General features: G+C 40.6%; 2 protein-coding genes across 2 annotated transcripts; both read left to right on the forward strand.

Moving 5' to 3' along the window:
* Positions 1-1874: 1874 nt before the first annotated feature.
* slc38a11 (solute carrier family 38 member 11) lies at positions 1875-5755 on the forward strand (the record flags this gene model as incomplete). Its single annotated transcript, XM_079170263.1, has 12 exons — positions 1875-1886; positions 1974-2094; positions 2523-2597; positions 2692-2826; positions 3053-3118; positions 3239-3345; positions 3426-3505; positions 3679-3749; positions 4618-4779; positions 4879-4991; positions 5271-5402; positions 5498-5755. 12 exons carry the CDS (start codon positions 1875-1877, stop codon positions 5753-5755), a joined length of 1332 nt encoding a protein of 443 aa, XP_079026389.1.
* A 7590-nt stretch (positions 5756-13345) lies between these two features.
* cobll1b (cordon-bleu WH2 repeat protein-like 1b) lies at positions 13346-27778 on the forward strand. The gene is made up of 13 exons (XM_079169730.1): positions 13346-13594; positions 19867-20055; positions 21058-21262; positions 21371-21596; positions 21706-21750; positions 21840-21934; positions 22105-22341; positions 22468-22597; positions 24468-24690; positions 24785-24873; positions 24959-26397; positions 27014-27163; positions 27269-27778. The coding sequence occupies exons 2-12, from the start codon at positions 19964-19966 to the stop codon at positions 27125-27127; spliced, it is 2895 nt and encodes a 964-aa protein (XP_079025856.1). The 5' UTR covers positions 13346-13594; positions 19867-19963; the 3' UTR covers positions 27128-27163; positions 27269-27778.
* The last annotated feature ends 193 nt before the right edge of the window (positions 27779-27971 follow it).

A 27971-nucleotide genomic window follows, 5' to 3' on the forward strand; every position in this document is an offset into this window, starting at 1 on the left:
TAATTGACGGGAATAAAGATGCTGTCTATACGGCGTGTATCCGAAACTAAAAGCTAAAGCCACAACTTTGAATCAGATTGCGTTGGAAAATTGTGTGCGTGTGTCTGCGTGCGTGTGTGCGTGCGTGTGTGTGTGCGTGTGTATGAAGTGGTCAGAGTTTGCAGGAGCTATCAGTTATTCAAACGTTAAAGAAAGTATTGGATCATTACACTGGCTGCCTGTCACTGCCCCGCAGTGAGCGAGAAAAGAAGCCATCACATTGCTGCATAAGCGGATCACAGAGGTATAATGTATCTGCCTTGTGTTTTGCATATAATTAATTTTGTGAAGTTGGGTGGGTAAGTTGACTGTGAGCGGGACATTCACCTTGAGTCTGATACCACCTGGTGGATGCGGACGGTATTGACTTTGAATAAAGTGCAAAGTGGGATATCACAGTTTCCAACGAATGTTTATATTGGTTTAGGGAATATATGACACGTCCTGGGAATACTGTGAATTACGTTAAAGTGAATCCGATCGAATGGGAGCTTGAATTGGATCGTATGTACGTGCTAAGAACTGTACAGAATCCTTACATGGTTAACTGCGTCGTTTTTTGTATCGCATCGCAGATCATGAGTTGTAGAGCAAATTGATATAATAAATAATAAATAATAATAACGGAACCATTATACATTATATGTTTTGGACAGAATTCTTTAAATATTCAACAGTTTGAATAAGTGTGTAACCTGTATATATAATAATGAATGAATGAATAGGTAGTATTGTACATTAATAAACACCTCAAATGGCCCTATATCTGCTTACTACTGTGTTATAAACAGTGTATCGAATACTCAGTACTTCATAGAATAATAATGCCTAACCAATGTCTGCTTGTGTATCTATTTTCATACATGTATGTGTGGGGAAAGTGGGCCTACAAAGGCATTAAAATATCCACATATATAACAGACAAAACATCTGACCTAAACGGACTGAAAAACGCAAATAAATGTCCACAATTCTCAACTTGATAAACAGTTCTTTATTACTTAACGTACATTATATCTCCAATTCTTTCCTTTTTCTTTAATCGTTTCCGTCCCTGGACAAAGGGCCCTTTCTAATAGTCAGCTTTGCAGAAAAATCCTTTAATTCCTAATTTCCGTGTATGTGTCAAGACATATTTTGGCATCAACTGCCAAAGTACAACCAATTCCCCAGAAGTTAAGCACCTGTCAACAACTGCTGCAGTGTTACAATTATAGGCTACGTCAAAAGTCAGTATGTACTACACATGCTGATAACTTGTGTTTTCATTATTAGGCTAACCATCTGTTGCCTTCATTTTCATTTACATACACGACTTCATATGTTGCATGCTTGTTGTAATGCCATACTGCAGTATTGTTGCATCGAAGCAGAATAACTGAAAACTCCCAGCAAGCTAATAATTCACTTGACACCTCAGAAGAAGAAAACAATTGAGATTCTCCACAGGCAACGATATATGAACTTTTGCTGAAAATACAGATATACTGACAGCTTTGATTGTGCTGAGCAAAAGAGTCTGCTCTGTGTTTGGTTAGACAGTGTAGGACAGTTGACTGGTGCCGGTGCCCAGGGTACTTTTTGGACATCAGGGGGAGGAGCTCAGAGCTCTCTGCGGGGCTGCAGCCTAATTTAATCCCAGAGAATGGTCCTACGACCGACCAGGGGCGCTGTTGACCTGTTTCAAGACTTTAGTTGAGTGGAATTTACGGTTTGTTTTTTTATATCAGCATATATAAACTTTGCCTTGTTCAGCCACACCGCAAACATGTGAGAGTTAAACACCGAGGAGACGTGGACAAAGAGGAACCAGCGATCAGCAGCAGGTGCTCAAAATGGCTCAGGAGGTAAGAGATATATTGTTGTAGGACACGGACAGCAGGCGGACAGTTTTTGTTCTTTCTAATTACTGCTCCGTTTTTATTATTTTCTAGCTAAACAATGAAGAAGGGGCCACATTGATTCCCCCACAAAAAGCTCCTGGAGAGCCAAGAAGTTCAATGATATCGGCGTCTTTTAATTTCATCAATTCCATAATAGGATCTGGAATAATAGGTAAATCCATATCACAATTCAAGTAGCTATATTGCCTTATAACTTATAACTTTATAATGTACAATCGATTATATGAATAAAAACTGTTGCTCTTACACTCTTAATCCTGTCATTATTCAGTTCAATAATTGAATAGTATTTTTGAGTGCAACAAAGAGCAGCTTTCATTCTAGCCCTGCAGTGGTAAACCCTCCATATCATATGACTGGCGCCTGTTGCCCCCCATTCTCCCCTTTAACTCTTTCATCCTCAAAAAAATCCCTGAGTCATTATCGCAAAAAACACAGAACAGCAGAGCATCAGCATGGCATTTCAAAGACTTAGTATTGATTCGAACTGTTACACTTCTTTGCTTTAAAATACAAAACAACGAGTTAAACTCTTTAGTTGCAGTTCTGAATATGTTTATGTATATCTTTTTTGACCAGGTTTACCATATGCATTGAACCAGGCTGGACTCCCCTTTGGCCTCCTGCTGTTGGTAGTTGTTGGGTTCATCACAGGTGGGTATTTGAAAGGTATCATTTTGAAAAAATATGGAGGCATGGATTTATTAAATGAGCAAACTATTAACATTGTGTTTGCATTTAATGGCAGACTACTCAATCATCTTACTAATTAAAGGAGGCAACCTGTCCGGGACAAACAGTTATCAGTCACTGGTGCAAAGCACATTTGGATTTCCTGGATTTCTGATTTTATCTGGGCTGCAGTTCCTTTATCCTTTCATTGGTGAGTTGTTTAATGTATGCAATAATCCAAAATTGAATATTACATAGTGGAATGACACATTTTCTACACATTTTATGTGTAGGTTCCAGTGTGGTCTGATGAATAATGACGGTTTACTATTTAATCTATTTTTACTATTTATTTTCTATAACTGTTGACTTTGGGTTCAGTCTAAACTGCAGACATGAATACTATAATGATACTTCACCTCTGTTTTCTTCCTCAGCTATGATTAGCTACAACATCACAACTGCGGACACACTGACCAAAGTATTTCAGAGAATACCAGGAGGTATGCTGCATGTAATGTATTCCCCCTTAGATAAAAGACAAACCACACCATACCTGCAGTAAATCATTTTCTGTGCATCTATAAGATTCAAGTATATGTCGTCATGTATTGTGCTTACAGTTGGTCCAGATCACATACTTGCAGAGCGTCACTTTGTGATCTTGCTATCAACCCTTGCATTCACACTGCCTCTCTCGCTTTATCGAAACATAGAGAAACTTGGGAAGGTAAGTTCAATTATTACACGGTTGTCATTGTCATTTAGTGATTTCGAAGCTGCCTGTAAAACATCTCTGTGTGTTACCAGGTGTCCTTCTTGTCAATGGTGCTGACATTTACCATCCTCATCATTGTAATCATCAGAGCAGCTACCTTTGGACCCCAAATGTATGAAGGAATATTCAGCAGTTTGCTAGTCCATCGTCATTTTACTTGAAATGATTCCTGTGTGTGAACCACTGTTTTTTTTTTTATATGAATTCAAACTAAAATGCTATCATACAAACATAATCATATGTTTCTGTGTCCCTTGATGACTGAATGTGAATATCACTCTCTAGCCTCCCTACAGAGAATGCATGGGTATTTGCAAAGTGGAATGCAATTCAGGCAGTTGGTGTGATGTCTTTTGGTGAGTTTGTCTGCACGATGCCGATGACTGGGCGTCTTAGAATCTTTTCAGCTTCATGTTGTTACTAGACAAAAAGTATACAGAAACACGAGCCAAGATGGCTGCAAAACACATTGTTCTGTTAGAAACAAGTAAGCGGAGGCTGATTATCCACAAAACCCAGAACGCATGCAGGATGAAAGGGGTCCTATCCCCTTACCTGGGAAAAGAGATCCAATGCACCGCCATACACCTGAGAGAAGTCAGTACTTTATACACCAGCACAGAAGGGGTGTGAAGCATTTAGCTCATTATCTTGATTTCGCAACCTGCACATTCACTTTATGGTTAAAATCCAGTTTCCAGCAGTTTTACGGAGCTCTGATCAAACCGATTCTACCACATGGTCAGAACCAAAGGCCCGACAATACACAATCTCACCCATTCAGCATAAGGCCTGTTGTCATCTCCTCCTGAATGAGACTATGTCCATAAGTGAGTGAGTCTAGTCCACCAAGGCCTTTACACACATTGTGGTGAAAATGTTGGCCTTGAATCAAGTGGCTTGACAATAATGGCTACTACTGCTACAAAGGGAGTCATTTAGATGGGGAATACAGTGCTGTGTAACTTGAACTAAGACAGGCGTTGTTGGCAGTCTCTCAGTCTTAAAAGGGAGGGATATGATCAGTTCACCATCAAATCCATTCTGCAGAGAGGAAAAAGGGCCTCTTGGTTCAGACAAGGTACCAAGTTAACTAGTGTTAAAAGTTTAAGTTAAAGCAAAAAAGGAAAAAACACTTCAAACTGTTGTTATGAGCAATATTTTTGAGTCGTGTTATTATGTGTTAATGGTATGTCTATGTTCTGCCCCTGTGTGTCTCTTTAGCCTTTATATGCCACCACAACAGCTTTCTCATCTATGGTTCTCTGGCGCAGCCCACACGGGCTAACTGGACTCTGGTCACCCACGTGTCTGTCGGCTCTGCGTTAATAATCAGCGCCGCGTTTGCCGTTGCTGGCTATACCACCTTCACCGGCTACACACAAGGTGGCGATATTAGAAATAGCAAACTACACGACTCTACAGTTATTTCTTTTTAACATCACCATTGTATGTTTATGATCTTATATTTCCACCTTTATTTAGGGGACGTATTTGAGAACTACTGCAGAAATGATAACCTGGCAACATTTGGTCGCTTCTGTTTTGCCCTCAGCATTATGACCACATTTCCACTGGAGTGTTTTGTTACACGTGAGGTAAGTGATCCTTTCTCGTACTCCAACCTAAGAATTAAACAGTTGAACGTTTACATGTGCGAGGGAAAGTGGTATTTTGAGGGTTTGAGCCAGAGGTGTGGCTTTGTGACTATATGAACAAAAGGAAAGCGTGCCACTTCACTCCCAATTGCTCTTGCAGAGCCGCTCAGTGGGTGACAGTACAACAATGTCAGCTGTAGAGGCTTGTCCCCAGGTCCTCCCCAGGCATGTGAAAATGTGTGCATTACAAAACCCCCTCTCTTTTGTTTATCATCTCAGGTGTTATCCAAGGTCTTTTGCAGTCGGGATCTTTCAAAATTGGAACATGTGGCAATAACGTTTCTCATAGTTGCAGTTTGCGCATCAATATCTTTGGCCTATGATTGTCTGGGAGTAGTTTTGGAGCTGAATGTGAGTGATATAAAATCAGCCATCTGCATTTTCATTTTGGTTCGTGTGTATGAGTTTTGAATTTGACCTTAATGTTGTTCTCTTCTACCATCCAGGGTGTTCTGAGTGCCACGCCTCTGATATTCATCATTCCATCTGCGTGCTTCCTCAAACTCTCCCCCGGCCGCTGGTTCCAGGGCGAAAACTTGATACCCACCATCTTGATATTGATTGGCTTGTTTGTTATGATCACCGGTTTGACCATGACGGGCCTCTACCCTCAGGATTGCTCACACGGCGTGGAGATGTTCTACTGTGCAGATGCCAATGTTTCTGGCACTGTACCACCTGCACGAAATCCAACAAGTATTTGATTCTCTTGAACCTTTTTTAAACCGCACTAAAGAAACAAAATGTGGACCAGCTTGTCCACATGTAGGCTACTTGATCTGGGGCTCTTTTTCATGGTTTGGGCTGTAGTCCCCTTAGTTCCAATTAAGGGATGTTTTAAAAGGGACATATCATGTTCATTTTCAGGTTCATACTTGTATTTTGGGTTTCTACTAGAACATGATTACAAAAATATTTTCTCATACTATCTGTTTGAATATCCCTGAATACGCTCTGTCACTTCAAGATGTGACTCATGGCATACATGGCATGTGACGAAGGGGAACCAAATCTGAATGGCTTGTTGAATCACATGTTTTCTGATCTAGGCAGCCCACAAAAAACGGACTGGGCTGTCTTATTTCACAGTTTGTGAGTTTGCGCTCCTGATACCCAAATGTATGTGCTCAAGTACTGAAAATGTGAGTTTTTCATGATATGTCCCTTTTAATGTTACACCATGCAATGATATTTTAGAAAAAAACACGTTTCCAACTTTTTGAGAAACAGCTTGGGGAAGATCCTTTCCTCTGTCAACATGATAATGCCCCTCTGCACAAAGCAGGTCCATAAAGAAATGTGTTATTGAGTTTGATGTGGAATAACTTGACTGACCTGCACAGAGCCCTGAGCTCAACCCTATTAACACCTGTAAGATGAACTGGAACGTTTACTTATAGCCCAAATAAAGTGCCAGACTTCACTAATGTTCTTGTGGCTAAATAAACGCACATGATATTATTGCCTACCCATCTACCTAGTACACCCACCTCGTCAACGACCACTATGCCACTGCTTATATGATATTATCGGAGCATTTTGATACCTATGGGTCCCCACTGTTCAAAAACCACATACTAGTGTAATGTCAAGGTTTCTACATACTTTTGATGAGATATTATACATGGATGTGTTTCATTTGTTGTTTTTCATTTTAAATTAATTGTCTGTTTTGATATTCATGATTCTGAATTATTTGTGTCACGCTGAAGGGGAAATAGTCGTTTCCAAATTCAGCCACACGATGTCGCGCTATACAATAACGTTTATTAAAAGGAAGTGCAAAACAACAACGGTGATGTGTTGTGATACAGCGTATTTCAACCATATGAAAGAGGGGCTTTGCCTGTTTCGTTTTTCAAGGTTTCGTTGGGTTGTTGCTTTGAATGTTCTTGCCAAGATGTAAAGTTGGACTGGATAACGTTATGGCCAGCGCTTCATCGGGATCCTGGAGGGAAGGTAAACTAGATCTGAGAGACGCCCCACTTTTACAGCTCAATGTGGCGATGGAGTGTTTTGGATGTGCAGAGAAAAGTTGGCAGTGTCGGGGGCAAAATGCTTTAGATATGCCAGACTTTGTAGTTTAAAAGGAGGAGGGGGGGGGGGGGAATATTTCACGACACCGGAGTGGTTTGCGTAAAACGCGCAAAAAACGGAACTTGAGAGCGGAGTAATGGATCATTTATCGAAACAAAATCAGTTTGTTGTGGAATTCAACTCATTGTTTTCTATGTAAAGACTTATGGAAGTTGACAACTGCGTCGAAAACCAACACCGTCCATGGTAAGACATGATAGATGTATTCGGTGAAACGTATTTCCAGTAGAAAAGAAGGAAAAACGGTTCATATGATTGAAAAACTGATGACCTCATGTGGGATTCGCCCATATTTCAGTATTTGCCAGTTTGCATCACTTGAAAGCAGCAGGTTAGAGTAGCCTTTATAACATTTAGTATGTGAACTGTTGAATGAATTGTGCCTTTTGTTTGTGTTTGACTAGTCGGAGCGATTTTGTTAAACCAATGAGTTTAGTCATGGATGATCATGGATCCCAGCCCCATCCACGGAGCTCTGGTCTGAGGTATGTAGATTACCAGCTGTCATAACTATGTGTTTTATTTGTCAATGACGGAGAAACCCCGTTAGACAGGAACATGTGTGTCCAGTAGCCTTTTTTTACTGAACATTTTAGAAAAAAAATTCATAGTTTATCTTTATTTGAGCCACACCTCCATGGTCCTAAAAGTAGTGTTTGGGAAATATAATTCTAAAACAGCTAAAGTATGAAAAATAGTAAGAAAGGCGTTGTTTTTTTCATTGTGCACCAATAAAATGACACCAGAATATAACGTTCCTCCACCTATGACACCCTGTGGTGCTGGCCACAATAATTGCTTGCAGGCGACCAGCTTTTTTTCTGACCTATCTGTGAAAGGTGTCAGTATAATGCAAACCATGTAAAATAATGCAACTTTCAAATAGCGTTCTCCTCACTCAGTACATCTCTGTGAAATCACAGTTGTTGCAGACGTTTCAACCTTTGAACTCCCCTCATTTCCTGCTCTCAGGGTTGTACTGAGAAATTGCCTTGACCATATGTAGAGGTCATGGGAAGTATTTTGCAGGCAAAACATTCTGACTCTGTGATGAGCCTGTTGATCGTTTTTTTCTTGTGGAAATCATGCGTACACTGGGCTTGAAACTGATATTCTATAAAATACCGATTCGTCATGTCCAATAGTCAGAGAAAATCACATTAAAGAGCTCTGTGAGTATATGACATGATGGAATCAGTTTTGGTTCAGGGACTCAGAGATGATGTCAGCTGCTTGAATTTCAGTGGATGGAATCATTAAAAAAAGGGGGTTGTGAGTTTCCAGAGCTTTTTTACAGAGTCACCACTCACTCCTTTGGCATCCAGAGGAGATCTGTTGAGTTTTTGAGATTTAAATTAAAGATGAGACGGAGAATTTGCACATATGACAGTTTCCAACCCAGTATCCCATGATAGCTATATGCAAAGTTTCCAGTCCTTTCCTGCATATTGCAGTTTCCCGTTTGTAAAAATAGCATTCAGGCACATCATCATGTGCAGTTTACGAAGAAAGAAAACCCCACTCTCTTGGTATGACTAATAATCATATTTCATAAGCATTGTGTAATCTAGGAGCACAGCCACACTCCTTGGCAATGGAGAGCAGCAGACAACCTAAATCTCTCTGTGGTTTGACTGTTATTTGGAAAAGTAAACCGCACTCTTCCATAAGTTGCTGGGGCAAGGTGGGAAAGTACATGTCCCCCGCCTTATTTGTGGCTTCTTATATTTGGAGGCGGTGAACTTCTCACTTTTCCAAATGCAGTCATATGTGAAGACTTCATGTGACCCCCTAAGCTATGCTACATTTGTTATCCAAATACTGAATCTGCTAGAATCACTGCGCTGGCTGTTCTCCAAGCAGAGACGTCGCCAACAGACACGGGTCGGTATTTAACACACGTTAGTCTCAACAAAATTACAAAGCGTTTCTTTTTTTTCTGTTTCACTATGGTCATTGGAGAAGTAGTATTGAGAAGCTTTTTTTTTTGTCAATGCAATAATCAACAACAATTCATTGTAAATCCTATCAATTCATTCCTCAATCCAACAGTGTGCTGCTCAGAGCTGTCCCCGCTAATTGGACACACCTTAAACCATGATCTCACATGGCTGGCTTTCCTCAGGGCAGAATGTGGATTTAGTTAAGGTATTGTGAATCCCCACAGCTGTTTCCAGATATGCAGGCAGTCCAAGGGCACAGCTGCTCTCATGAGTCTACAGATGAAGATCATGGCTGGCCAAACACAGACACTCGAAGCAAGTGGGCATGTCAAATTTAAACATACTGACAGTCACTTGGTTTTGCTGTGTCTTGACATTTCACAACAACTAGTGTGACGCCACAGACAAGATAGACAAATCACAAGGCCTCCAAGTACACTAAAGCGTAAACGCAGCGTATTCTCCTCAAAATGACAACAAGGCTTTCTTCATACAGGAAAACATATCATTTAGTCTACACCATGCTGCTTTCAGGGAGCCCACTCAGATCTTCAGTGCTCGAAAAGCAAGATAAAGGATGTCATTCAGAGATATCCACCCACTAAGATGCTAAAAGCGAGAGGAAAATCAGCATTAATGCCCAGCGAGCTTGTCCTGCCAATGAGCTGGTGTGTCTTTTGAATTCTGGGATGTTTTATGGAAGCTTTCTGCCTCACAGGGCTAAAACAGACAATATGGCTAACATCCAGGGCACAGCGAATAATGGGTTGCCTTTGTTACCACACTGAAGCCAACGCACTGACCGTAAATACCAGTGAATAGCTCTCACTGGATTATAAAACATAGTTTGTTGGTTGTTATTGTTTTGTTTCTTCTTATTTATCTCTACCGTAGACATGATTATGCATTTATATAATATTGATGTTTTGCACAGCAGCCAGTTTGAATAGATCTGCTGCACAGAGCCTGCCTGAAATGGAGTCCTGGGCCGATCTTTGTTTCTGTTACGCACTCTTCCAGGGCATAACAGTTGGATGCCTCCCACTCTCAGCCTGTGTAACATTCAGAATGACCCAGCATGAATTAGTCCTTTGTGTGTTCTCAGTAGGAACTTTTACTTATCTCCAATAACATTTAAACACTTAAATGTGACAAAGGAACAAGTTGCTTTGATTTTCTTGACCTCCGTTATCAGTGTTTGTCTTGTTTTGGATGAGATATTTATAGAAGAAGGCCGAGCCAGTCATGAATGGCATTGTTTGAGTTTACTACAAGTCTGTTTAACAAGACCTTGGCAAGCTGTCTGGCAATTATCAAATCATTGACAAATCATAAATCCAAGTTTAAGCCAATATAAAGGAACAAAGGCCAGGTATGATACAACATTGCACACCTTGAGATGGTGCTCTAGATGGCACTATCACTGTGCATATGTTCATACTATTGTATCCACCCAGGTGTTTGTGGGATAGCGCTACAGTGTGACATTTGCATAATATCAGAATGGTAACGAGCTGATATAATAAACCTTATCATCTCCTAACATACACTGTAGCAAGCTAATGAACCACAGCATGACACTAGCAAAACAGAGGCCAGGAGTTTCAGTGAGGATATTTTTATCCAAGATAATCCCATTGAGATTTTGAATATCTTTTTTCCCAGTCAAGATTTAACTGTGCATAAAAAAAACACATAGAAAACAGACCTCAGAAACAAAACAGCAAAAAGTTAAAAACCACATGACAGACTTAAAACAAACCATCAAATATTTGTTGTTACATTCAGTGCTCAAATCATTCTTAATCCTATTTTTAAAAGCTTGCTCATGAGATAATCAAGTTCAAAATGCCTCTGCAGCTCACATCAAGATGAGGGTCAGAACACTTTAAAAGCGCTGTAAAAAAAAAGGTGCAGGTTCTAGGGATGACCAGCATAATTTATCTGCAGGACACTACAACTTCTGATAGTTTTAGCATCGGAAGGAAAATTATTCACGCTAATACAGTAAGTAAAGTCAGCAGAACTACTTTGTATAAAAGATATAGTGACTTTGTTTCTATTCCGGCTCATTTTCATTATGAACCATGCCTCTGTTGCTGCTTTTTGTTACATTTGCAATTGATCTGCAGAATTTAGTTCATGCTGTACAGAGGAACAGAAGTACACACACAACTATTCTCAAGTTAATATAGGCCACTTAGTCTTTAGTTAAAGGAAATATCATGACGTTGAAAGATCAGCACGGTTGTTCTTGCCTTGAGATTGTGTGAGACTGGGTGTAACTCTTTGACATTAGGATGGAATGAAGTTGCGGTTTGTGCAACACGGAATATTCTGTTTACACTATTGGCAATGACATTAGTGCCTGTTTTAGTGCAGAATTACTGTTTTCATTCTCCTTTTAGAAAGTTCAGTTCATGTGACGAGCAGAAGAGGTAGAGCATGCTGCTGTGCCTTTCGAAAGATGCCCCACTGCAGACAATACTGCATTGTTTCACATGAAAGGATGCAGTGTGATAGTTCTAATGATGACTCAAGGGAGAGCTTTCTGTCTCACCAAGTTATTTTGTTGGTCTTACTTCAAAAAGCACACATTTGGTGAAGTTACCAGAAGCTGCAGAGATAATTACATTATCTTTTTTGTGCATATTATTCATGCATGTTATTTTTTCTTTTTTTTCTATGCAGAAACATATGTTTGGTTCAGTGCAATGTTTAGAGTAAACATATTTGAGCTGCTCTGAGATAAGGTGAGGGTAATGTACCACAGCGGACCCCAGTTCACTGACATCTGCTGTTTGGGGGCATTGTTAGGGAACTAAGAGATCTCCCCATGTAATCTCAAATCTCATTACCTAACTGGCTGGCAGACCTGCTATCTTACCCTGGATCTGCTGTAGTATTAGGCACTGTACAACATGTAGTGTAGGGGGGGGGGCACCACAGGGAGTAATAATACTGAGTGAATCCCTACAAAGGGATATTACGCGCTGCATTGATAAGCTAATAATGTCAGAATTCTACTGTACACAATGGTGTTGAAGACGCCCTGAGAGTTTGAGTGTGACCAGGCCTGTGCTGTGGGAAAAAAAGTTTTTGTTTTGCCTGCAATAATAATAGCAATAACAATACACATAGGAAGTGGGAAGTTCTCATATAGTCCCTGTGCTCTTTTTCTCCCTAATCTCCTTCCATCCCACACTGCTTATGTAGTAATGGCCTTTCCAGACCCTCTTTAAAAAGCTTGTGTTTACTGTGAGTGACCTCTCACCAAATTATTCAGCTGTGGCCCTGTGTTTTGTCTTTCCTCAGGGACCCCCCCCCCCCCCCCCCCCCTTTAACTCCACCCCCTCCCGACCTGCTGCTACACACTAACATCTCCATTCACCACTCCACCTCCTTATCGTCTGGTGGTTTTCGCTGGTGGTGTTTGTAGAATGTAGCACATTCTGAAGTGAAAGTGTAGGGCTACTGATAACGTGCTGGCAATGAGCACTTATTGCACAATGGAAAGTCAACGTTAATGCTCCTGTACCAGTCGGTGTACAGCTTGCTTTGCTATTTTAGATTGAAAGCTTTTTAAATTAAGTGTTGATTAACTTAATAATGACAACATCAGAAAAATTCCAAAGGCTGTGCTTTCTCTGCCTGGAGTTAAGTGCAATGTGCAGCCTTTTGACTGTTACCATGAATATGTTTATTGACTTCAGAATATTATGTTAGTCAAAGTTATTTTTTTTTGCTTTTGAGTTAAAGCATGTTATCTGAAATTATGTGAAATTATTGAAGAGTTTCACCAGGAGTTTAATGCCGGAGGAAAAATAGTTTAATCATCACAATCCGAATGTGAGGGAATGCTTACTGTTTGGACATGTATATGTTATTTCATGCCTTTGTCGTTGCGCTCAACTGACAAGCCTTCGAGCATAATTATCGGATGAGTCAGTAAGGTGTGGTTGTGAAAAGGTGCCCGTGTTTATCGTAATGAAAAGCAAACACAGGTGAAGTACCTGATTAGATTAGGGGCTGGGGAGAAGTGCTTTAGTCTGTCAGACTCCTCTTGTTGTTTTACCCCGATGATCACATGATCACCAGCATGATTACAAGTATCATGTATGATTAAAACAAACCACTCTTGTGTAAGTTCCTGAGCTACCAAAGTGAGCGGCATGCTGCAGGGTGTTTTCAGTGTGCTCTTGCTCCACTGGCCCCACCCACAGGTTCATGTCTGCACAGGGAGGCAAAGCTGCTTACCTTTCTGCTCATGACCACGGGGGGAGTGCCACTTACACCCTGTGAGCTGGAGCTTTCAGAGACGCAGCGAGGGGGTTAGACAGGCTTTAGGTGGAGGGGACAGATTTTTGATGTCGCAGCTTGGGGCGTGGCATAAAGGTGGGCCTTTTGCAAGCTGTGCTGGTAGAGTTTAGTCCGTCTGACTACTCGTGGGAGATACACAGCAGAATGGGAATTATTTGAGCTGAGACAACCTTCGGCTAAGAGGTAAGAGCATGGAAGGAAACGTTGGCAAACGGAGAGGAAAAGCAGGTCTGCCACACCTGCTCTTTACATTTCTGTTTTTTTTCTCCTAGTAATAGTCGATAGTCATCTGTACAGCACAGCAGAGCTCTCACTGACTCGCTCTTAAAAGTGTTTGTTGAGGTCCTTGAAGTATTTTTGTGTCCTGAATGTTTTTATTCAGACCACTCACAGTCTATGTGTTTTGTCCCGAAGTGGAAGGTGTGTTGGGCATGTTTGAGCGTGTACATTTGAATGTACAGCTAGCTAGTAAACTGTTGCTGGTAGAGTTCTGGGAGTGTTTTGTCATTGGAGCATTTAATTGTTGCTCATGTTTCTTAAAATAATGTTGGGTGTTGTCTGGAAGTGTGACTGAGCAGAAGGGTCTCTTGTTTGTTTCTTTGTACATGAACCCACCACTCCAGTGTGTGCCGTCCTGCTACCCAGCAGCTGCTAACATACCACATTAGGTATTTCTGCTAATCCTCCACCTCCTCAGAACCTCAAAGAAAAAGCTCATTTCTACCACTGCTTTGGTCTGGTTTCTTCTCTGGGCTGCTCCCACCTGCTCATTGCTACATTTGATCCAAGATATGCCTGAAGGCCTTTTAATTGATAGGGCGGAAATCGATTTCAACTGAAATGTTTCTGGTAACAGTCATGCCAGCTGGAACAAAATGTAATGGAATGTAGAGAATTTGGATATTTCCTCTTTCTGCTGGTTGACTGCTGCTGATATTACGATTTATCTTTTCATTTTTGGTCGCTTTTAACAAAGGACAGATATGTATTCCCACCATTCGTCCAACTTTCTCTCTCGCCTGTGTCCCTCTTGTCATTCTCAGTCACACGTGTGTCTTTTTCACCCATAAGCACAAAAGTATTTGAAGTATTTTCTCACAAGGAGCAGCATCTGGATATTATACTGTCCTTTTTGTTTTCTTTTATTATTTTGAGGTTTATCAGTTGACGTTAAGTTAAAACCTAATCATGCTGATTTAAGCATTCCACACCTACTGTGTCAAGTTGTCCTGCATATTTTCCTCGGGTGTGAACAAGAGCACCAGACGTCTGTTTGAAGCATGTCACATATTCGCATCACAAATCAATTGAGAGATGCAGTTAAACCAAGACTATACATACCATTATAGCATGCAGTACTTATACATTATATCATACTGGATACTTGTTTCAGAGTCCATCTGTTTGCATTAATTATGAATCGTAACAAATGGCACAATGACAGCGGGTCTGTTATTTCATGGTCGTCTGTGATCACGTCTTTCAAGCATGCCCTCTGGTATTGAATGGGCTTGTTTGTGAGTGTCAGACCTCCGAGGGGAAACCCTGTGAATGAGGCATCAGCGGAGTCAAGCTTCAACACGTCTCTTCTCATTCAGCAGCACCCTGTGCTTCTGAAAAAAAAACACACAGGCCTGGATGGCACAAACAAACCGTCCTGTGTGTCCGTGTCTGTCACCTGCTCGAGGTGTCTTGATAAAATCACTGATGACACAGCTGTAGAAGCTGGGCTGACCCTGTGACTGAGGCACAGCTGTTGTGTATTTTTGCCATTTTGGCTTATTCAAATATTACATGGCAAAAAAAAAAAATCACATTTTAATTAGAAGAATCACATGGCAGTTGCATCGTTTATGTAAATCAACTTGCTCCGTTTTAGAGCATGTGTGAAAGGAAACATTTTAGACTCTGTGCTAAAGGATTACAATCCCATTGCCAAATGAACAGCCATGAAATCAGGACTTTGTACCCACTAGAGACCACAGTGTAAATGTCTGTTTATGTCTATTGACATAAGTGCAGGGAATTCATGGCATCATTCATGGTCATGGTGGGTCCACAACTGCAATGTGTATTCTGTGTATTATTATTAATCCAACACACCCTTCCCTACTTCTCTGCAGCCTTCTAAACTGACCAGTTGGGGTTCAGAAGGTTTACTTTTTAACACATCAGTATATAAAAGCACCGCTGCTGATTCTTATAGGTGGCAGTGATACAATTACAGTGGTAGAGTTACATGCCATACTACTGTATGATCGTTTTGGATAAAATGAACAACATACTGGCAATTTATTGGTTTTTAGACCATTCAGGGGGCTAAACGTTTTGTGTCATTATACTGTTCTCGGGAGCATCTGTGTACTTTGCAAATGTTATGGAAATCAGTTTGTTGTATTATACAATTCCATGTGTGAAGTGGAAATCTTATTGTGTGGTAATATCAATTTCAACACTATCAATACTTTTTTATCTTCTTTAGATAATTCATATCAGCAGGCAAATGTCATGGCAATTCCTTCTTCTCTTCTCAGTTTTTTATTGGACAAAGTTGATGATCTTGCTTAAAGCGGCATTCAGACTGTCAGGTTTCTTTGGTGGAAATGATGACAGGCAGTGTAAAGCAAAATTCAATCGAGATTTCATCCAATTGAAAACAGATGAACTCCAAAACGAGCTGATAGACACAGACAGCCCTGAAAATCAACGTATCAAGAGAACCTGCCCTTTTAACGTTGTGATGGCTAACATGTCAGCATATGCCTTCTTGGCGTTTGTTTGCCACATGAGAAATATTAAGTTCATTATTCACTTCTAACTCTAGTGGTCCAGCAACTCCTTAGAACAATATCTTACATTTGCTTACTAGATGTTCATCTGTCGTCACCAGCTGGTTAACTTTGTTTGCTGTTGGATTGGCAGTGGATTTATTTTGTCTTGTCTTTGCTTAAAAGCAGCTGCTGTTGGAAACCGGATTGATGGGATTAAGACCAAACCATACAATAAATTTGTAGACAAAACCACCAAAATAATAAGCTAAAAGTTACTAAGAAGCTTCAAACAAACACCTCTGCTACATAAGTAGGCGATAGTCCATGTCAAGGTAAACTGGATTGTCCTAAATATGGAAATTCTGGTGGTCGAGGAGCAGACGTACATAAAACCAGATATAAATACAAATATACAATAAGGGTCCCCTCACTTCCACCCCTCCAACACAAACACACACCCACGTATGCACACACTCACACAGGGAGAGCATTTCCAAACACCCACGCTCTGACATGCACTCAAACAGACGCACATGGTGCATGCAGACACACACACACATAAAGCACTGTCCTCGCTCTAGCATACGCTGATACACACACACACACAAACTAATATAGAGACAAATAAATACTTTGATATGAGTAGGCTACATGATCCCTGAGAAACAAACTCTGTATCAACATTATATTTAACTAATAAATATATTGTTCCATACAAATATTGCATAAGATTTACCATTCCACCTAGCGCTGACCAAAATACCATTGAATCCTATCCCATTTTTTTACCCCATCCCTCTCATTTAACAAATCGCTGAAGGAACAAAAGACTTGCTGAACCTTGCTGTTCTTATTTACCTTTGTAGAGTTCTTCCTTTGCCCCGATAGCTTAGGTGTAACCTCCCAGTCCCAGAGGATGCACTCAGCCTTACGCAGAATGAGGTCTTTACACAACTTAGCAGCTGGCATCTGGTCACACCCAATGCCTGACCCCTTTCAAATGAGTCATCTGATTAATAGTGCTGTAAGTATAATGCAAACTTTATACAATGCAGATCTGGGGGATATCCCAACTACTATAACAGGACACAAGTGTGAGCAAGACACTGAACCCCAAGTTGTACATATATTGGATTTAGGAAAAGCGGGCACAACCTTATCCAGGGGTCCCTGGGAGAGAGGTGTGCAGTGGAACTCTCCTCTTTATTTTTTTCAAGAAAGTGGTTTCTGTCACACACACACACAATATTATTTGGGTTTGTTTGTTAATGTCTGTGCTAGATCGTGTGGCTTTATCATCCTGGCTACTGGCACTATTATTATTAAAGATGAACAGATAAACAAGTTTGTTTCTGTTGTCTCCCACTGCTTGTTGCTTGTTTATTTATTTGTTTGCTACCTCAGGTCATTGTGCTGCCTGTTGTCTGGCTAACCCTTACTGTCAGATAAAACAGTACACATTGCTCAGACACAGGAATGGATTTCAAAGCTTGTCATGTAGTTGCTTTAGGAATTTTGCTATTTATCACAGCACACGCTACTGTAGAACCACAGAATCATTCATGAATAAGGTACAGTATGTACAGTAGCCACTCGTCCACATGACAAGGAAATAGATCATTTCTAAACTGGCAAAGTTTTCCTTTAAGACTAGAAAAAAATCACCATTAAAGTTGTATCAGGATTTTATGATAATGAGTTCCCTATAATGGTACTAGCCTAAAAGACATTAACCCTCTAATGCCTACATAGACAAAGAAACACCTGCACATAGTTTTATTTTCTTGCCTCTGTGCTTATTCATTCAGTCAGTATGAAATGTTATTCATCATATTAATCATGGGAACAATTCCTTTGTTGCTGGTGCAGTGTAAAGTCACCATCATGCCTTACTTTGGTGTGAGCATACCATATTTGAAAAAACTTGTGTTTTGTTGAAAAACTCTATAATCACCAACATGGAAAGTTGTATTTAGGGGCTTTGGCGCTCCATGTGAAGTTGAGTGCAAATACACCTTTTCTTTCTGTTACAGCCGTTTATTGGAACACAAACTGTTCCAAAGTTATTTAATGTTTTGTCGAAACATGTCTAGCGTAGCATCGATGCTACGCTAGACATGTTTCTACAAAACAAAACTATTGCATTGGCAGCCACAAACGAGAAACAATCCATGATCTTTAAAAAATACCTTTTCAGCAGACATGATTGAGACAAGAAAGCACACGATAAATGGCTTGCAGGGTTGTGCTAATGCAATTTTGTACTTTATAATACAGAATTAGCTTTATTGGCCACGCATACAAGGAATTTGACTTTGTGTATGACATAGACATACTGCATCAAAACAGTTTGTGTGTGTGTGTGTGTTTTTCATTTATGTTATAGTCCGTGTTTAAGGACAGCCGGCCCCATAGCAAGACTAATAATCCTTTGCTAGACGTGCCTCAGTGGAGCCTGTGACCTTGCATTGCTCGGATTCCTCTGTTTGTGCCCCCACTAGAGACTTTACAGGCTATAATTCAAGGCAGTGGGTCTGCAAATGCCTGTTTTATCTCTCTGCAAACCGAATGATGTGACACTTGAATATCTCCTAAGGTTATTGATTCCTTGGCCCACTGAACAACTTGATGACATTGCAGTACAATAGTTTGACCGTAGCTGACTTGAAGTGAACTTCTTTGCTTTGGTATGTTGTCATACCATCTGTAGCGTTTCATTTCAAGTGAACGTTAACACGAACCTAAATGTGTTACAGCTTGCCTTAAAATCGTATAATGACGACCCTGTTCAAATCAAATCTTTTCTTTTGTTTACAGACAGCAGGTTTTTATTATCCACCATCTCTCAGGAGCATTACGACAACGGTGTAATTATCTGATGCATCACAGATTTACTGTGCATCATTGTCCAACTGATGGCCAGCTTACAGAAAATCTTGGGATGAATGAAATCAGTGTTATATGAAATATCTTGGGCAGTGATTTTTTTTCTTTTTCTTTTGGTTTTGTGAGGCATACCTGGTCAGTCTGTAACTCTCACACGACTGCTCTCTACCACACTGTATTGACAGAGTTTCCAGGAATGTTGAGCCAAGACAAACACTCAAAAACGCCCTTCAAAACTGAAATGAGTATTGTATAGTTAGTCACACTTTAAAACAAAATCCTAGCACACCAAGTGATGTTCACCAATGCATGGGGGTGTTGCCTCTATATTAAAAAGAACATACACTACACTATAAATCAATTTGACTCCAACATAGGCAAGAAAAACCAGTCAACAGTGTAAGAAACTCTTTTTATCTCTCACATGTCTGTCCATTCACAGCCATTTCTTCAGGCTCAATGAGTAAATCTGTCCACTTGGTTGTCTTGTGACTTGTTTGCAAAGTGGACTTGAACTCCCACATGTAATAGCCTCACTGCTTTCTAAAACCTGAGGAAGAAAGGATTCCTTTCATGCTGTCTGCTGCACTTTGATTTTCAATCAGAGTATTGTCTGAGATAGCAGAGACAATTCCAATGGCGTTTTTTTTTCTTTTTTCTATAAATGCACACAAATGCATGCGAGTGGAAAAACATTCCCAGTCATCTCAAAAGTATTAATTTGTCATAGCAATCTGACTATTAAACAAATGCTGAAGCAACTCTGAGAATAATTTACACTCTCTTGTCCAACTACAGGGTGTCGACCAAAAGCAAAGCACCATCCCCACCAGGACTAAAAAAGCTGGATTCCCCAGGTCTCTCCCAGTGGTACCCAGGAACCCTTCATTTAACCATGGACCAGAAGGAGAACCTTATTGATGCAGACCTCTCTCTGGTTGTGGTTCTGCCTGGCGGAGTAGAAGAAATGACCACAGTCCATGGAAGGTACCGTTAGAGCACTGTCATGCAATTTGAACACCGTTCTGTATTTTTTTCATACTAAACAATTTCAATATTATATTTAAACACAACATCATGATATCTGATTAAGTCATCACATTAAGATGAGATTAAGAGCAGTTCCAGTCAGACTGAGTCAGATAGGTGGAGTAGTTGAATGTGTGGTTTTAGTTAATATTTGTACTGGGAATCAAATGTATTACATTTCTTCATTCTTGTCTTCTCACCAAATGATGTAAGACATGATTAAATAAGTTTTTCATCTTAAATTCCGAATATTATCTCTTGATTGCATGCTATGGTGCGATAAGATTACACACAAATCTTAAGCTAGGTCCGCACAACCTACAAGTCAACGTCCCAACACACCAGTACGTCAAAGTTTTCAGCAAAAGGTCTGTGTGTCCTTCTATGAGTCTGCTCACTCACATAGTTCAGTCATTCCATCAACAGAGTTTACTTAAGATATCATTATCGTTCTCACAATGTTCTTTTCTGGATTTCGTTTGCACCTTGGCCTCTTGAGAAATGACCGAGACCAATCCAATATGAATGGATTAAGCGCTGAATTCTTCTTCTCTTCCTCTAAACCATTTCTAAGTGCCCACACAACAGAGTAAACGCTTTATTTTGAGGATTCATTTTAAACTGTATTATCAGTGTCAAGAAAGCTCCATGCGACTTCTGTTGCTACTGCAAGTTACTGTACATTTGCTTTGTATTGTTTCAACACATTCTGCACAGCTTTTTAAAATGTAAACTTTGTCTTATTTTCTCCAAACAATAAGAGCTGCATTGACTAGTCAATTGATCGAGTCGCAGTGTCAACTCGTACATAATTTTCCTTGATTTCAAAATTGCTTTGATCATAATGTTCTACTTAGCATTGTGTAACTGTCACTTAACCAGATCTCGTCTCACGGTCTCCCCTCTTATGCCAAACAAATGATTTTGTTTTTGTTTTATCGTGTCCTCCATGTCTTTCAGCAAACCCCTGATGGATCTATTAGTGACGCTTTGTGCAAAGTATCACCTCAACCCATCCAGCCACACCTTAGAACTGGTCACCGCCAACAAGAACAACACCAAACTCAAGCCCAATGCTCTCATAGGAACTTTGGATGCAGAGAAGATCATACTTAAACCTAAAGGGGAGGATAAAAATAAGAAGACAGGTCCTCAGATGCCCGAGGTACATTAAAGCGACGTGACACCATGTTGGCGCATGCAGTAAACCTTTTGCTCTTCATGGTGAGTTAACAGATTTGATCAAAGTGGCACATTTTTTTTTATTCCCTAGGCAACTGTTCGGATGGTGATAAACTACAGAAAGACCCAGAAAACTATACTACGTGTTAATCCTCGCGTTCCCCTGGCTGACCACTTACCAGCCATCTGTGAGAAATGCGAATTTGACATTGAGACTACCGTTCTGTGGAGAGATGTTCAATCACTGGCCCCTTTGGACTTGTCCAGCTCTCTAAATGATTATGCAATAAGGGAAGTTTATGCAAGAGACACTAAAGGTAAGAATCAAACCTTGCTGCATTTTAGCAAATCAACCAAACTGTTTCATACTGTACCTCATCAGCTCACTTGTTATTGTGCTAAGTCTCTTGCTTGTTGGCTTTGCAGGACAACCTCCTTCCCCTGTTTGTCCAGCCTCACCAACGCATGCAGGTATTTCACTTTGAAAACTGCATGGTTGATATTAACAGAGCGGCCATATTTGTGACCAATCTTATCTTGCAACTGTGTTTTTTTTTCAGGAGCAGTGATGCCAGGCAAAGATAAAAATCAGAAAGAGAAAGAAAACAAAGGGCTCTTCAGCAAGTTTAGAAAAAGCAAGAAGAAATCTAACCAGGTCATTTTTAACCAGTATTTTTCTTCATATGCTGATTATGCAAATATTCAGCTCTATTATAAAGTAACTTCAAATGTTCAGAGGGAGGTTTGTTGACTTTGGTTTGCCATTGGTTGAAGTTTGGGAACAGGCCTCTTGTCATGTTCTGATTGGATGTTTGTTCTTTAAAGGCAACGACAGCCAGTGCCCCAGCTTCTCCTGTGCTAGTGAGCAAGCCTCGACCCCTCAGCATGGCCTTACCTAGCTCCAATTCGTCTCCGCTCAGCTCCCCTACACTATCCATCGATGTGCCAAAGAAGAGACGTGCACCCCCACCCCCAATTGTGGTGTCCCAGAGCTGCACCTCGGACCTCAGCACTCGCCGGAGACTTCATTCTGAACCTACTGCCCAACTGGACAGAGACCAGGTGGGTGTATATTAACACAGACGCTCTGATGTGTCAGCATAGTTATTGTCAAATGAAAGGCTTATGATCTCTGTGTTCAGGTACATTGATTATATAACTTGTATCAAATCTTTGTATGTACCATAGATGGCTGGTTTAAGTCGTGGGTCCTCAGCAGAGTCTTCATTAAAGAGAACCAAACGCAAAGCTCCTCCACCCCCCACATCCCCCAGTGCTGCTGTCCAAGAAACAGTTCCTCTGGATGAAAGTTTGCAAGGTTTGTCTCTGTTTACATTTAGGAATTCGTATCATTACCCAGTGGGATGGCTATGTTTTTTATTTCATCATAGATTGTTTCACTGCTGCCTTAAAATATAATATCAAATATAGCCTGTTCTGTGATGATTTGTCTTGTATACTTTGGCCTCAAAGACATTTAACTTTGCAGCCCGAGACTACAACTTTTATGACTCTTGTGCCTCCTAGTGGTCATTATTGAACAGTGGCTCATTTGAAACCCTACAGCCCTGTTTAGGATACATGGATCACGGGAACTACATGGTGGTTAGAGCACAGAAATCTAATCTAAATAAGTTTTATGTTAATGTTTGCAGATTCTGCTTCTTTTGTAAATTTGCATGGCACTAGTTTCCTACACTGCCCTTTTTCATTAATTTAGTGTTTTAGTTCTTGAGCTTTATCTGCCTTTTTTTCTGGTCTCTATTTATCTCCTTTTATCTCTTATATGTTATGCACAGATCAATTCATATAGTTTGAAATCAAGTTGACTATTCAGATACCTGTGAAATTACTTTAGAAAAAATCAAAACCACAAACGATGAGAAGTTATTGTAGGTTCTAATTTCCATGGTATTTTTCCTTGGATGAGTATAATTAACTTGCTTTGACATACTTTCCTGTGATTGTGTAGACACATCTTCCCCTCACTGAGTTGTCCTTTGAGGGAAGCTCCACCCGTCCTGTATACAAAGCAATTTAAAGCAAAAACAAAGAATATCCCCAAATATGGGAGAAATGCAGCCTTGAAAATTAGATTGTATCTTTATTTAATTTTTTTAAGGATGTTAGCAGTTAGTCATTTAGTTGTGTCCGTGAGTGGAGGGTGTGGCCACACAGTATTGATATTACATTTCAAAAATAATATATTTTGACTTACTGTGGACAATCCACAGTAGAACAATTCTGAGAACTATCAACAGAAAGGTTCAAGTAATCAGGATAGTGTGTCTGCAGAGTTTCTTAACTAGTTTCAGCACCACAAACAAAACTCACTTCACTCCATCAAATGTATTGTGATAAGACATTGCAAAAAGTGTCTTGTATATTCCACACCCCATAACTAAAGCAATTTTTGTTCTTGCCTACTTTCCCTTAAATTACTGCCGTTTTATATCTCCGTCTTTTTTTTTTTCTTGTTTTCTTTATACTTTTTTTACTTTTACTGTGTTGCTCACAAAATCTCACAACTCCTTTATTACCCATAGTCCCTTGACTAGTGGCCTTCTCTATCGCCCAGACCTAATTAATAGAAAGTGCAATCATCACGGACTGTTTACTACTGCTGTCTACATGTATACACCACCATTTTCGTCCTCCCACTTTTCAAACACTCAAGTTCACAGAGAAAGATCATTTCCTCTGCTGTTTCCCCAACAGCCCGGTGCTGCTCAGTAGAGATCAGAGGCCGAGATCAGTGAGAAGCTGCGGTTTTGTTTAAGTAGCCTTGAAATTCCTTTAGCTCTCTGCTCCTCTGTTATGTGCTTCCTTTGAGTGCTAAATTAAGAACTAGACAAGAGGGACTGAGATATAAAAGACAATTTAGTCAGTAGAACGTTATTTTATTGGAAAGGGTGAATGTCTGTGTATAAGCATTGAAATAAATACAGTTGGATACTTGTTTTTCTCATGCATATGAAAAAAACAATAACTTAAAAGCAGTTAAGGGACTTTTTTCTCCAATTTTGTGAAAGATTGTCATACTATTACAGCCAGCACATGTCCTTAAAACAATTAATTTGATTAAACGTTGGATGCACCACTGATAACCGAGCAACATTTTACTTATAATGCCAGGTACGGTAAATGTGATTGATTTGACCGGTCTTCTTTATGATGTCGTTTTACAGGAGGTGCAGCTGCTAACACACTGGAGGAGATTATGGAACAAGAGGAGACCACTGCTTCTGTAATGTCTGCAACTGCTAGTGATACCCAGGGAGAGGACTGCAGCCTCAACACGTCTGCTGATGTTTCATTGCAATCCCCGTCCCCAGATACTGAGATACTGGCCACGATGTCCATGGAGAGAAATGGGGAAGATCAGTCTTGTGATCTGTCCTCAGATGGCAAGTACGAACTCCAGTGTTACTTCTCCACCCTCAGCCGTGTTTTAACATTAGTATTAGCAATGCTTTTAATTCCTTCTCTTTGCTTCATTTTACAGTCAACTGCAGAGCACAGTGAATGATTCTGTAACTCTGAGTGATGCGAGGGCAACTGATGGCACGGACTCATCTGAACTGGCAGATACTAGTGGGTTTGCACTTGTATTATAGGGGTATTGTTCGTATGTCCTGCAGATATCTTGCACCTGCTAATGTATTTATTTTCTGTACAGATAGTGGTCCACCTCCAGTTGAAAATGTAAGCCAACACCCGATCTGTGAAGAGTCTACACCTCAGAGTGTCGAGGGTGATTGCAGCACTCTACCCAGCAGCTTCCCTCCCCCTGTGTCACAGGATGCGGAAGTGCAGGCTTCTCTTCAGGCAAACACTGTAACCCTCTGGGAGCAGACAGACAGGTTGGAGAGCCCGGTGGCCACCAGCACATCACGCCCCACTGGAGAAGATGCTCAAGTGCAAACAGATTTCCCACCACCACCTGTGCCTCCACAACAACACATGGAAGACAATCCTCCCTCAGCTAATGCACCTGCCTTTGAATCAGCAGCAAAGAAAGATATGGCCACTGTAACGGAGGAAGTGAACTCGCCTGATCTCAAACATGCCTTATCCCACACCTCGGAGACCTTATCGTGCCAAGACTCAACACCGAGTGCTCCTGCCACAACAAAGGCACCATCTATTTATGCCACAAATTCTGAGCCAAAGCCCAAGCCTTCCAACGAGCTTACAAGGGACTACATCCCCAAGGTGGGGATGACAACGTACACTATCGTGCCACAGAAATCTCTGGAGAAGCTGAGATACTTTGAAGTTGCACTGACATTGGAGGCGCCTCCTGAAGCTCCAGAAGGGGGACTTAATATTGGGTCTCTTCAGCTGGAGGACAGCACAGCACCGAGGGGACAGACGGATGTCTCAAAAGCAAAAAGTGAGCTGCACTCTACTATACCCAGGGAAGACTTACTGACTAGCACTACTACTACCCAAGGCACTGTTAATGGAAGTATACCTGAATCCATTCATTCCTCATCACCAACAAGTTCACCTAAATCGGATGACAAGATCTCATCCTTTGCTAATGGGGCATCTCAAGCAGGTTCACCAGCAGAAGTCAAGGAGATGAAAATTCCACCTGCAACTAAACCTAAGCCTGGTTCTTTCCGTTTGGCACAGCCCAAAAAAACACCTGGGTATTATGTAACCTCAGCAGCAGAAAAGAAGCTCAGCGCCAGTCCTGGGTCTGGCCAGAGGGAGGCTCAAAGAAGTGCAGACAGAGCAAATTTACCACCCCCTCCTTTTCCACCTCCTGTGCAGTGTCAAGAGGAGACAACGGGGGCTGCTAATGTTGAGCTGAGCCCCAAGGGGGATGATAAGAATGTAGCATTCATGCGAATGACCAGGCAAAGTAGTTTGTCATCTAAAGAGCCAAGCATGGGGTTAAGTTTGGCAAAATTTAGGAGCTTCGCAGCCCCGAGGCCCTATTCTCCTGTAACCCCATCCCGCTTTGCCCAGGCAGTGTCTTCTGCGGTGAGAAGGAGCCACTCCTTATCCCAAGGGCCAACGTCGCCTAACTTGCCTGTCTCACCACCCCTCTCCCCAAGCACAAGTCGCTCATCAGTCATAGAGTCAGAAGGATTATCTGAGCTCAAGGTGAGTTGTGATAGCATAGCATACTTAGATTTAAATATCTAAATAAAGATGAAACCTGCAAATGACTACTCATGAGACCAATGTCGCTGATCATAGCGTTTTTTTTTTTTTTATGTATTAATGCTCGAATAGAAGAGCACTTTGCACTGCTGAGCAAGGCATTTTTTGGGGTTTTCCCTTAAAAGAGTTACCTAGAAGTGGACAAGGGTGTGACTTATCCCACTACTGCTTTAGTTGGTTTAGAAACTAGAACCACTTTTGCAACTGTGGTGTTTCATTTTGGTGCTGTATCAGCCATTTACACTGTGACTAGTGGTGAGTTAAATGACTCATGAACACTATAAAACCTTACAAGTAGCAGAATACTTTGTAATAGTTCCTCTAACCTATTGACTTGAAGCTCAGGGTTTAATATATACTACTTGCTGTATTCCAAAGCCCTTTAACAACTTAGCATTTAGCATGTTATCTTTTTTTTAAACCTATTTTAGACTTTATCATGCTTTTGAAAGAAAGGTAGAACAATATAATGCAGTCTTTTCTTTGCTTCTTTATGTTGTCTGACACAGTAAGTCTTCGGTAATTGCATACATTGTGTCTCTCTTTACCATCACAGAATGGTGAAAATAGAGTGGAGGATGGTGACAAAGACTCCACTCTGCAGCTGGTAGAGGTGGAACCACCATCTTTTATTGGGATTGCTCATATAGAAGGAAAGAGCAGTCCATAGCAGTGCCTTAATTCTTCTGACAATATATCATCTACTGTAAGCAAAATCTTACACACACATTGTAATATGATATCATAACAATGTTTCCACAATGTTTCCACAACACATGCGTGAACCGGTGTGTTTTTGTTTTTCTTCCAGGAGGAGCTTATCCTGTCTACTTTGAGTTCTACAGAACCCTTTATCCCATGACACAGAAGCAGGAACTGTCTTGTTTTACCTCTTTTGGTAGTCTCCAACAGTGTAAATTATGTATTTTGATAATTAATAATTGCTGTATTTTGTTTTATTTTCTAGCTTGTCATTAAGTAATATCCCTGGCGCTGACCTGCATATTTTAATGCTTCTGTTTTATTTAGTGTGATAATCATCAGGCATTTAATGCAGGACTGTTGTGTGTGAACAAGAATGTTAAATGAGAACAATTCTATAAATTATTAGAAAATCTATTATCTAAATAATACTGGATTTGTAGGACCAGACCATGTCTGACCTATATGGTACTTAAATGCCCCTTAGATTATACATCAAATCTATATTTAAGTGTTACAGAGTTTTGATTAAGCTATATCCAGAAATAATACACTGATGTGCACAGCACACGTTGTTCTGTCAAGCAGTGTTGATATGAATAAAGCTTTTATCATTGCAGATGTCTTTATTAAAGTCATTGCCTTCAGTAAGTGCACACATGATGCAGATTGTTATTTGTACCCCCCTTAAACTGCTTAACTCGGATCCCGTTGAATACAGCCTGTTATTCACAACAGGTAAAACGTGTTCACGGTGTGTGTGTGTGTGTGTGTGTGTGACGTAGGGCACGTTACAGTGGAGCACCTGTGTC

The sequence above is a fragment of the Pholis gunnellus genome (assembly GCF_910591455.1).
Source record: "Pholis gunnellus genome assembly, chromosome: 12".
NCBI lineage: Eukaryota > Metazoa > Chordata > Actinopteri > Perciformes > Pholidae > Pholis > Pholis gunnellus.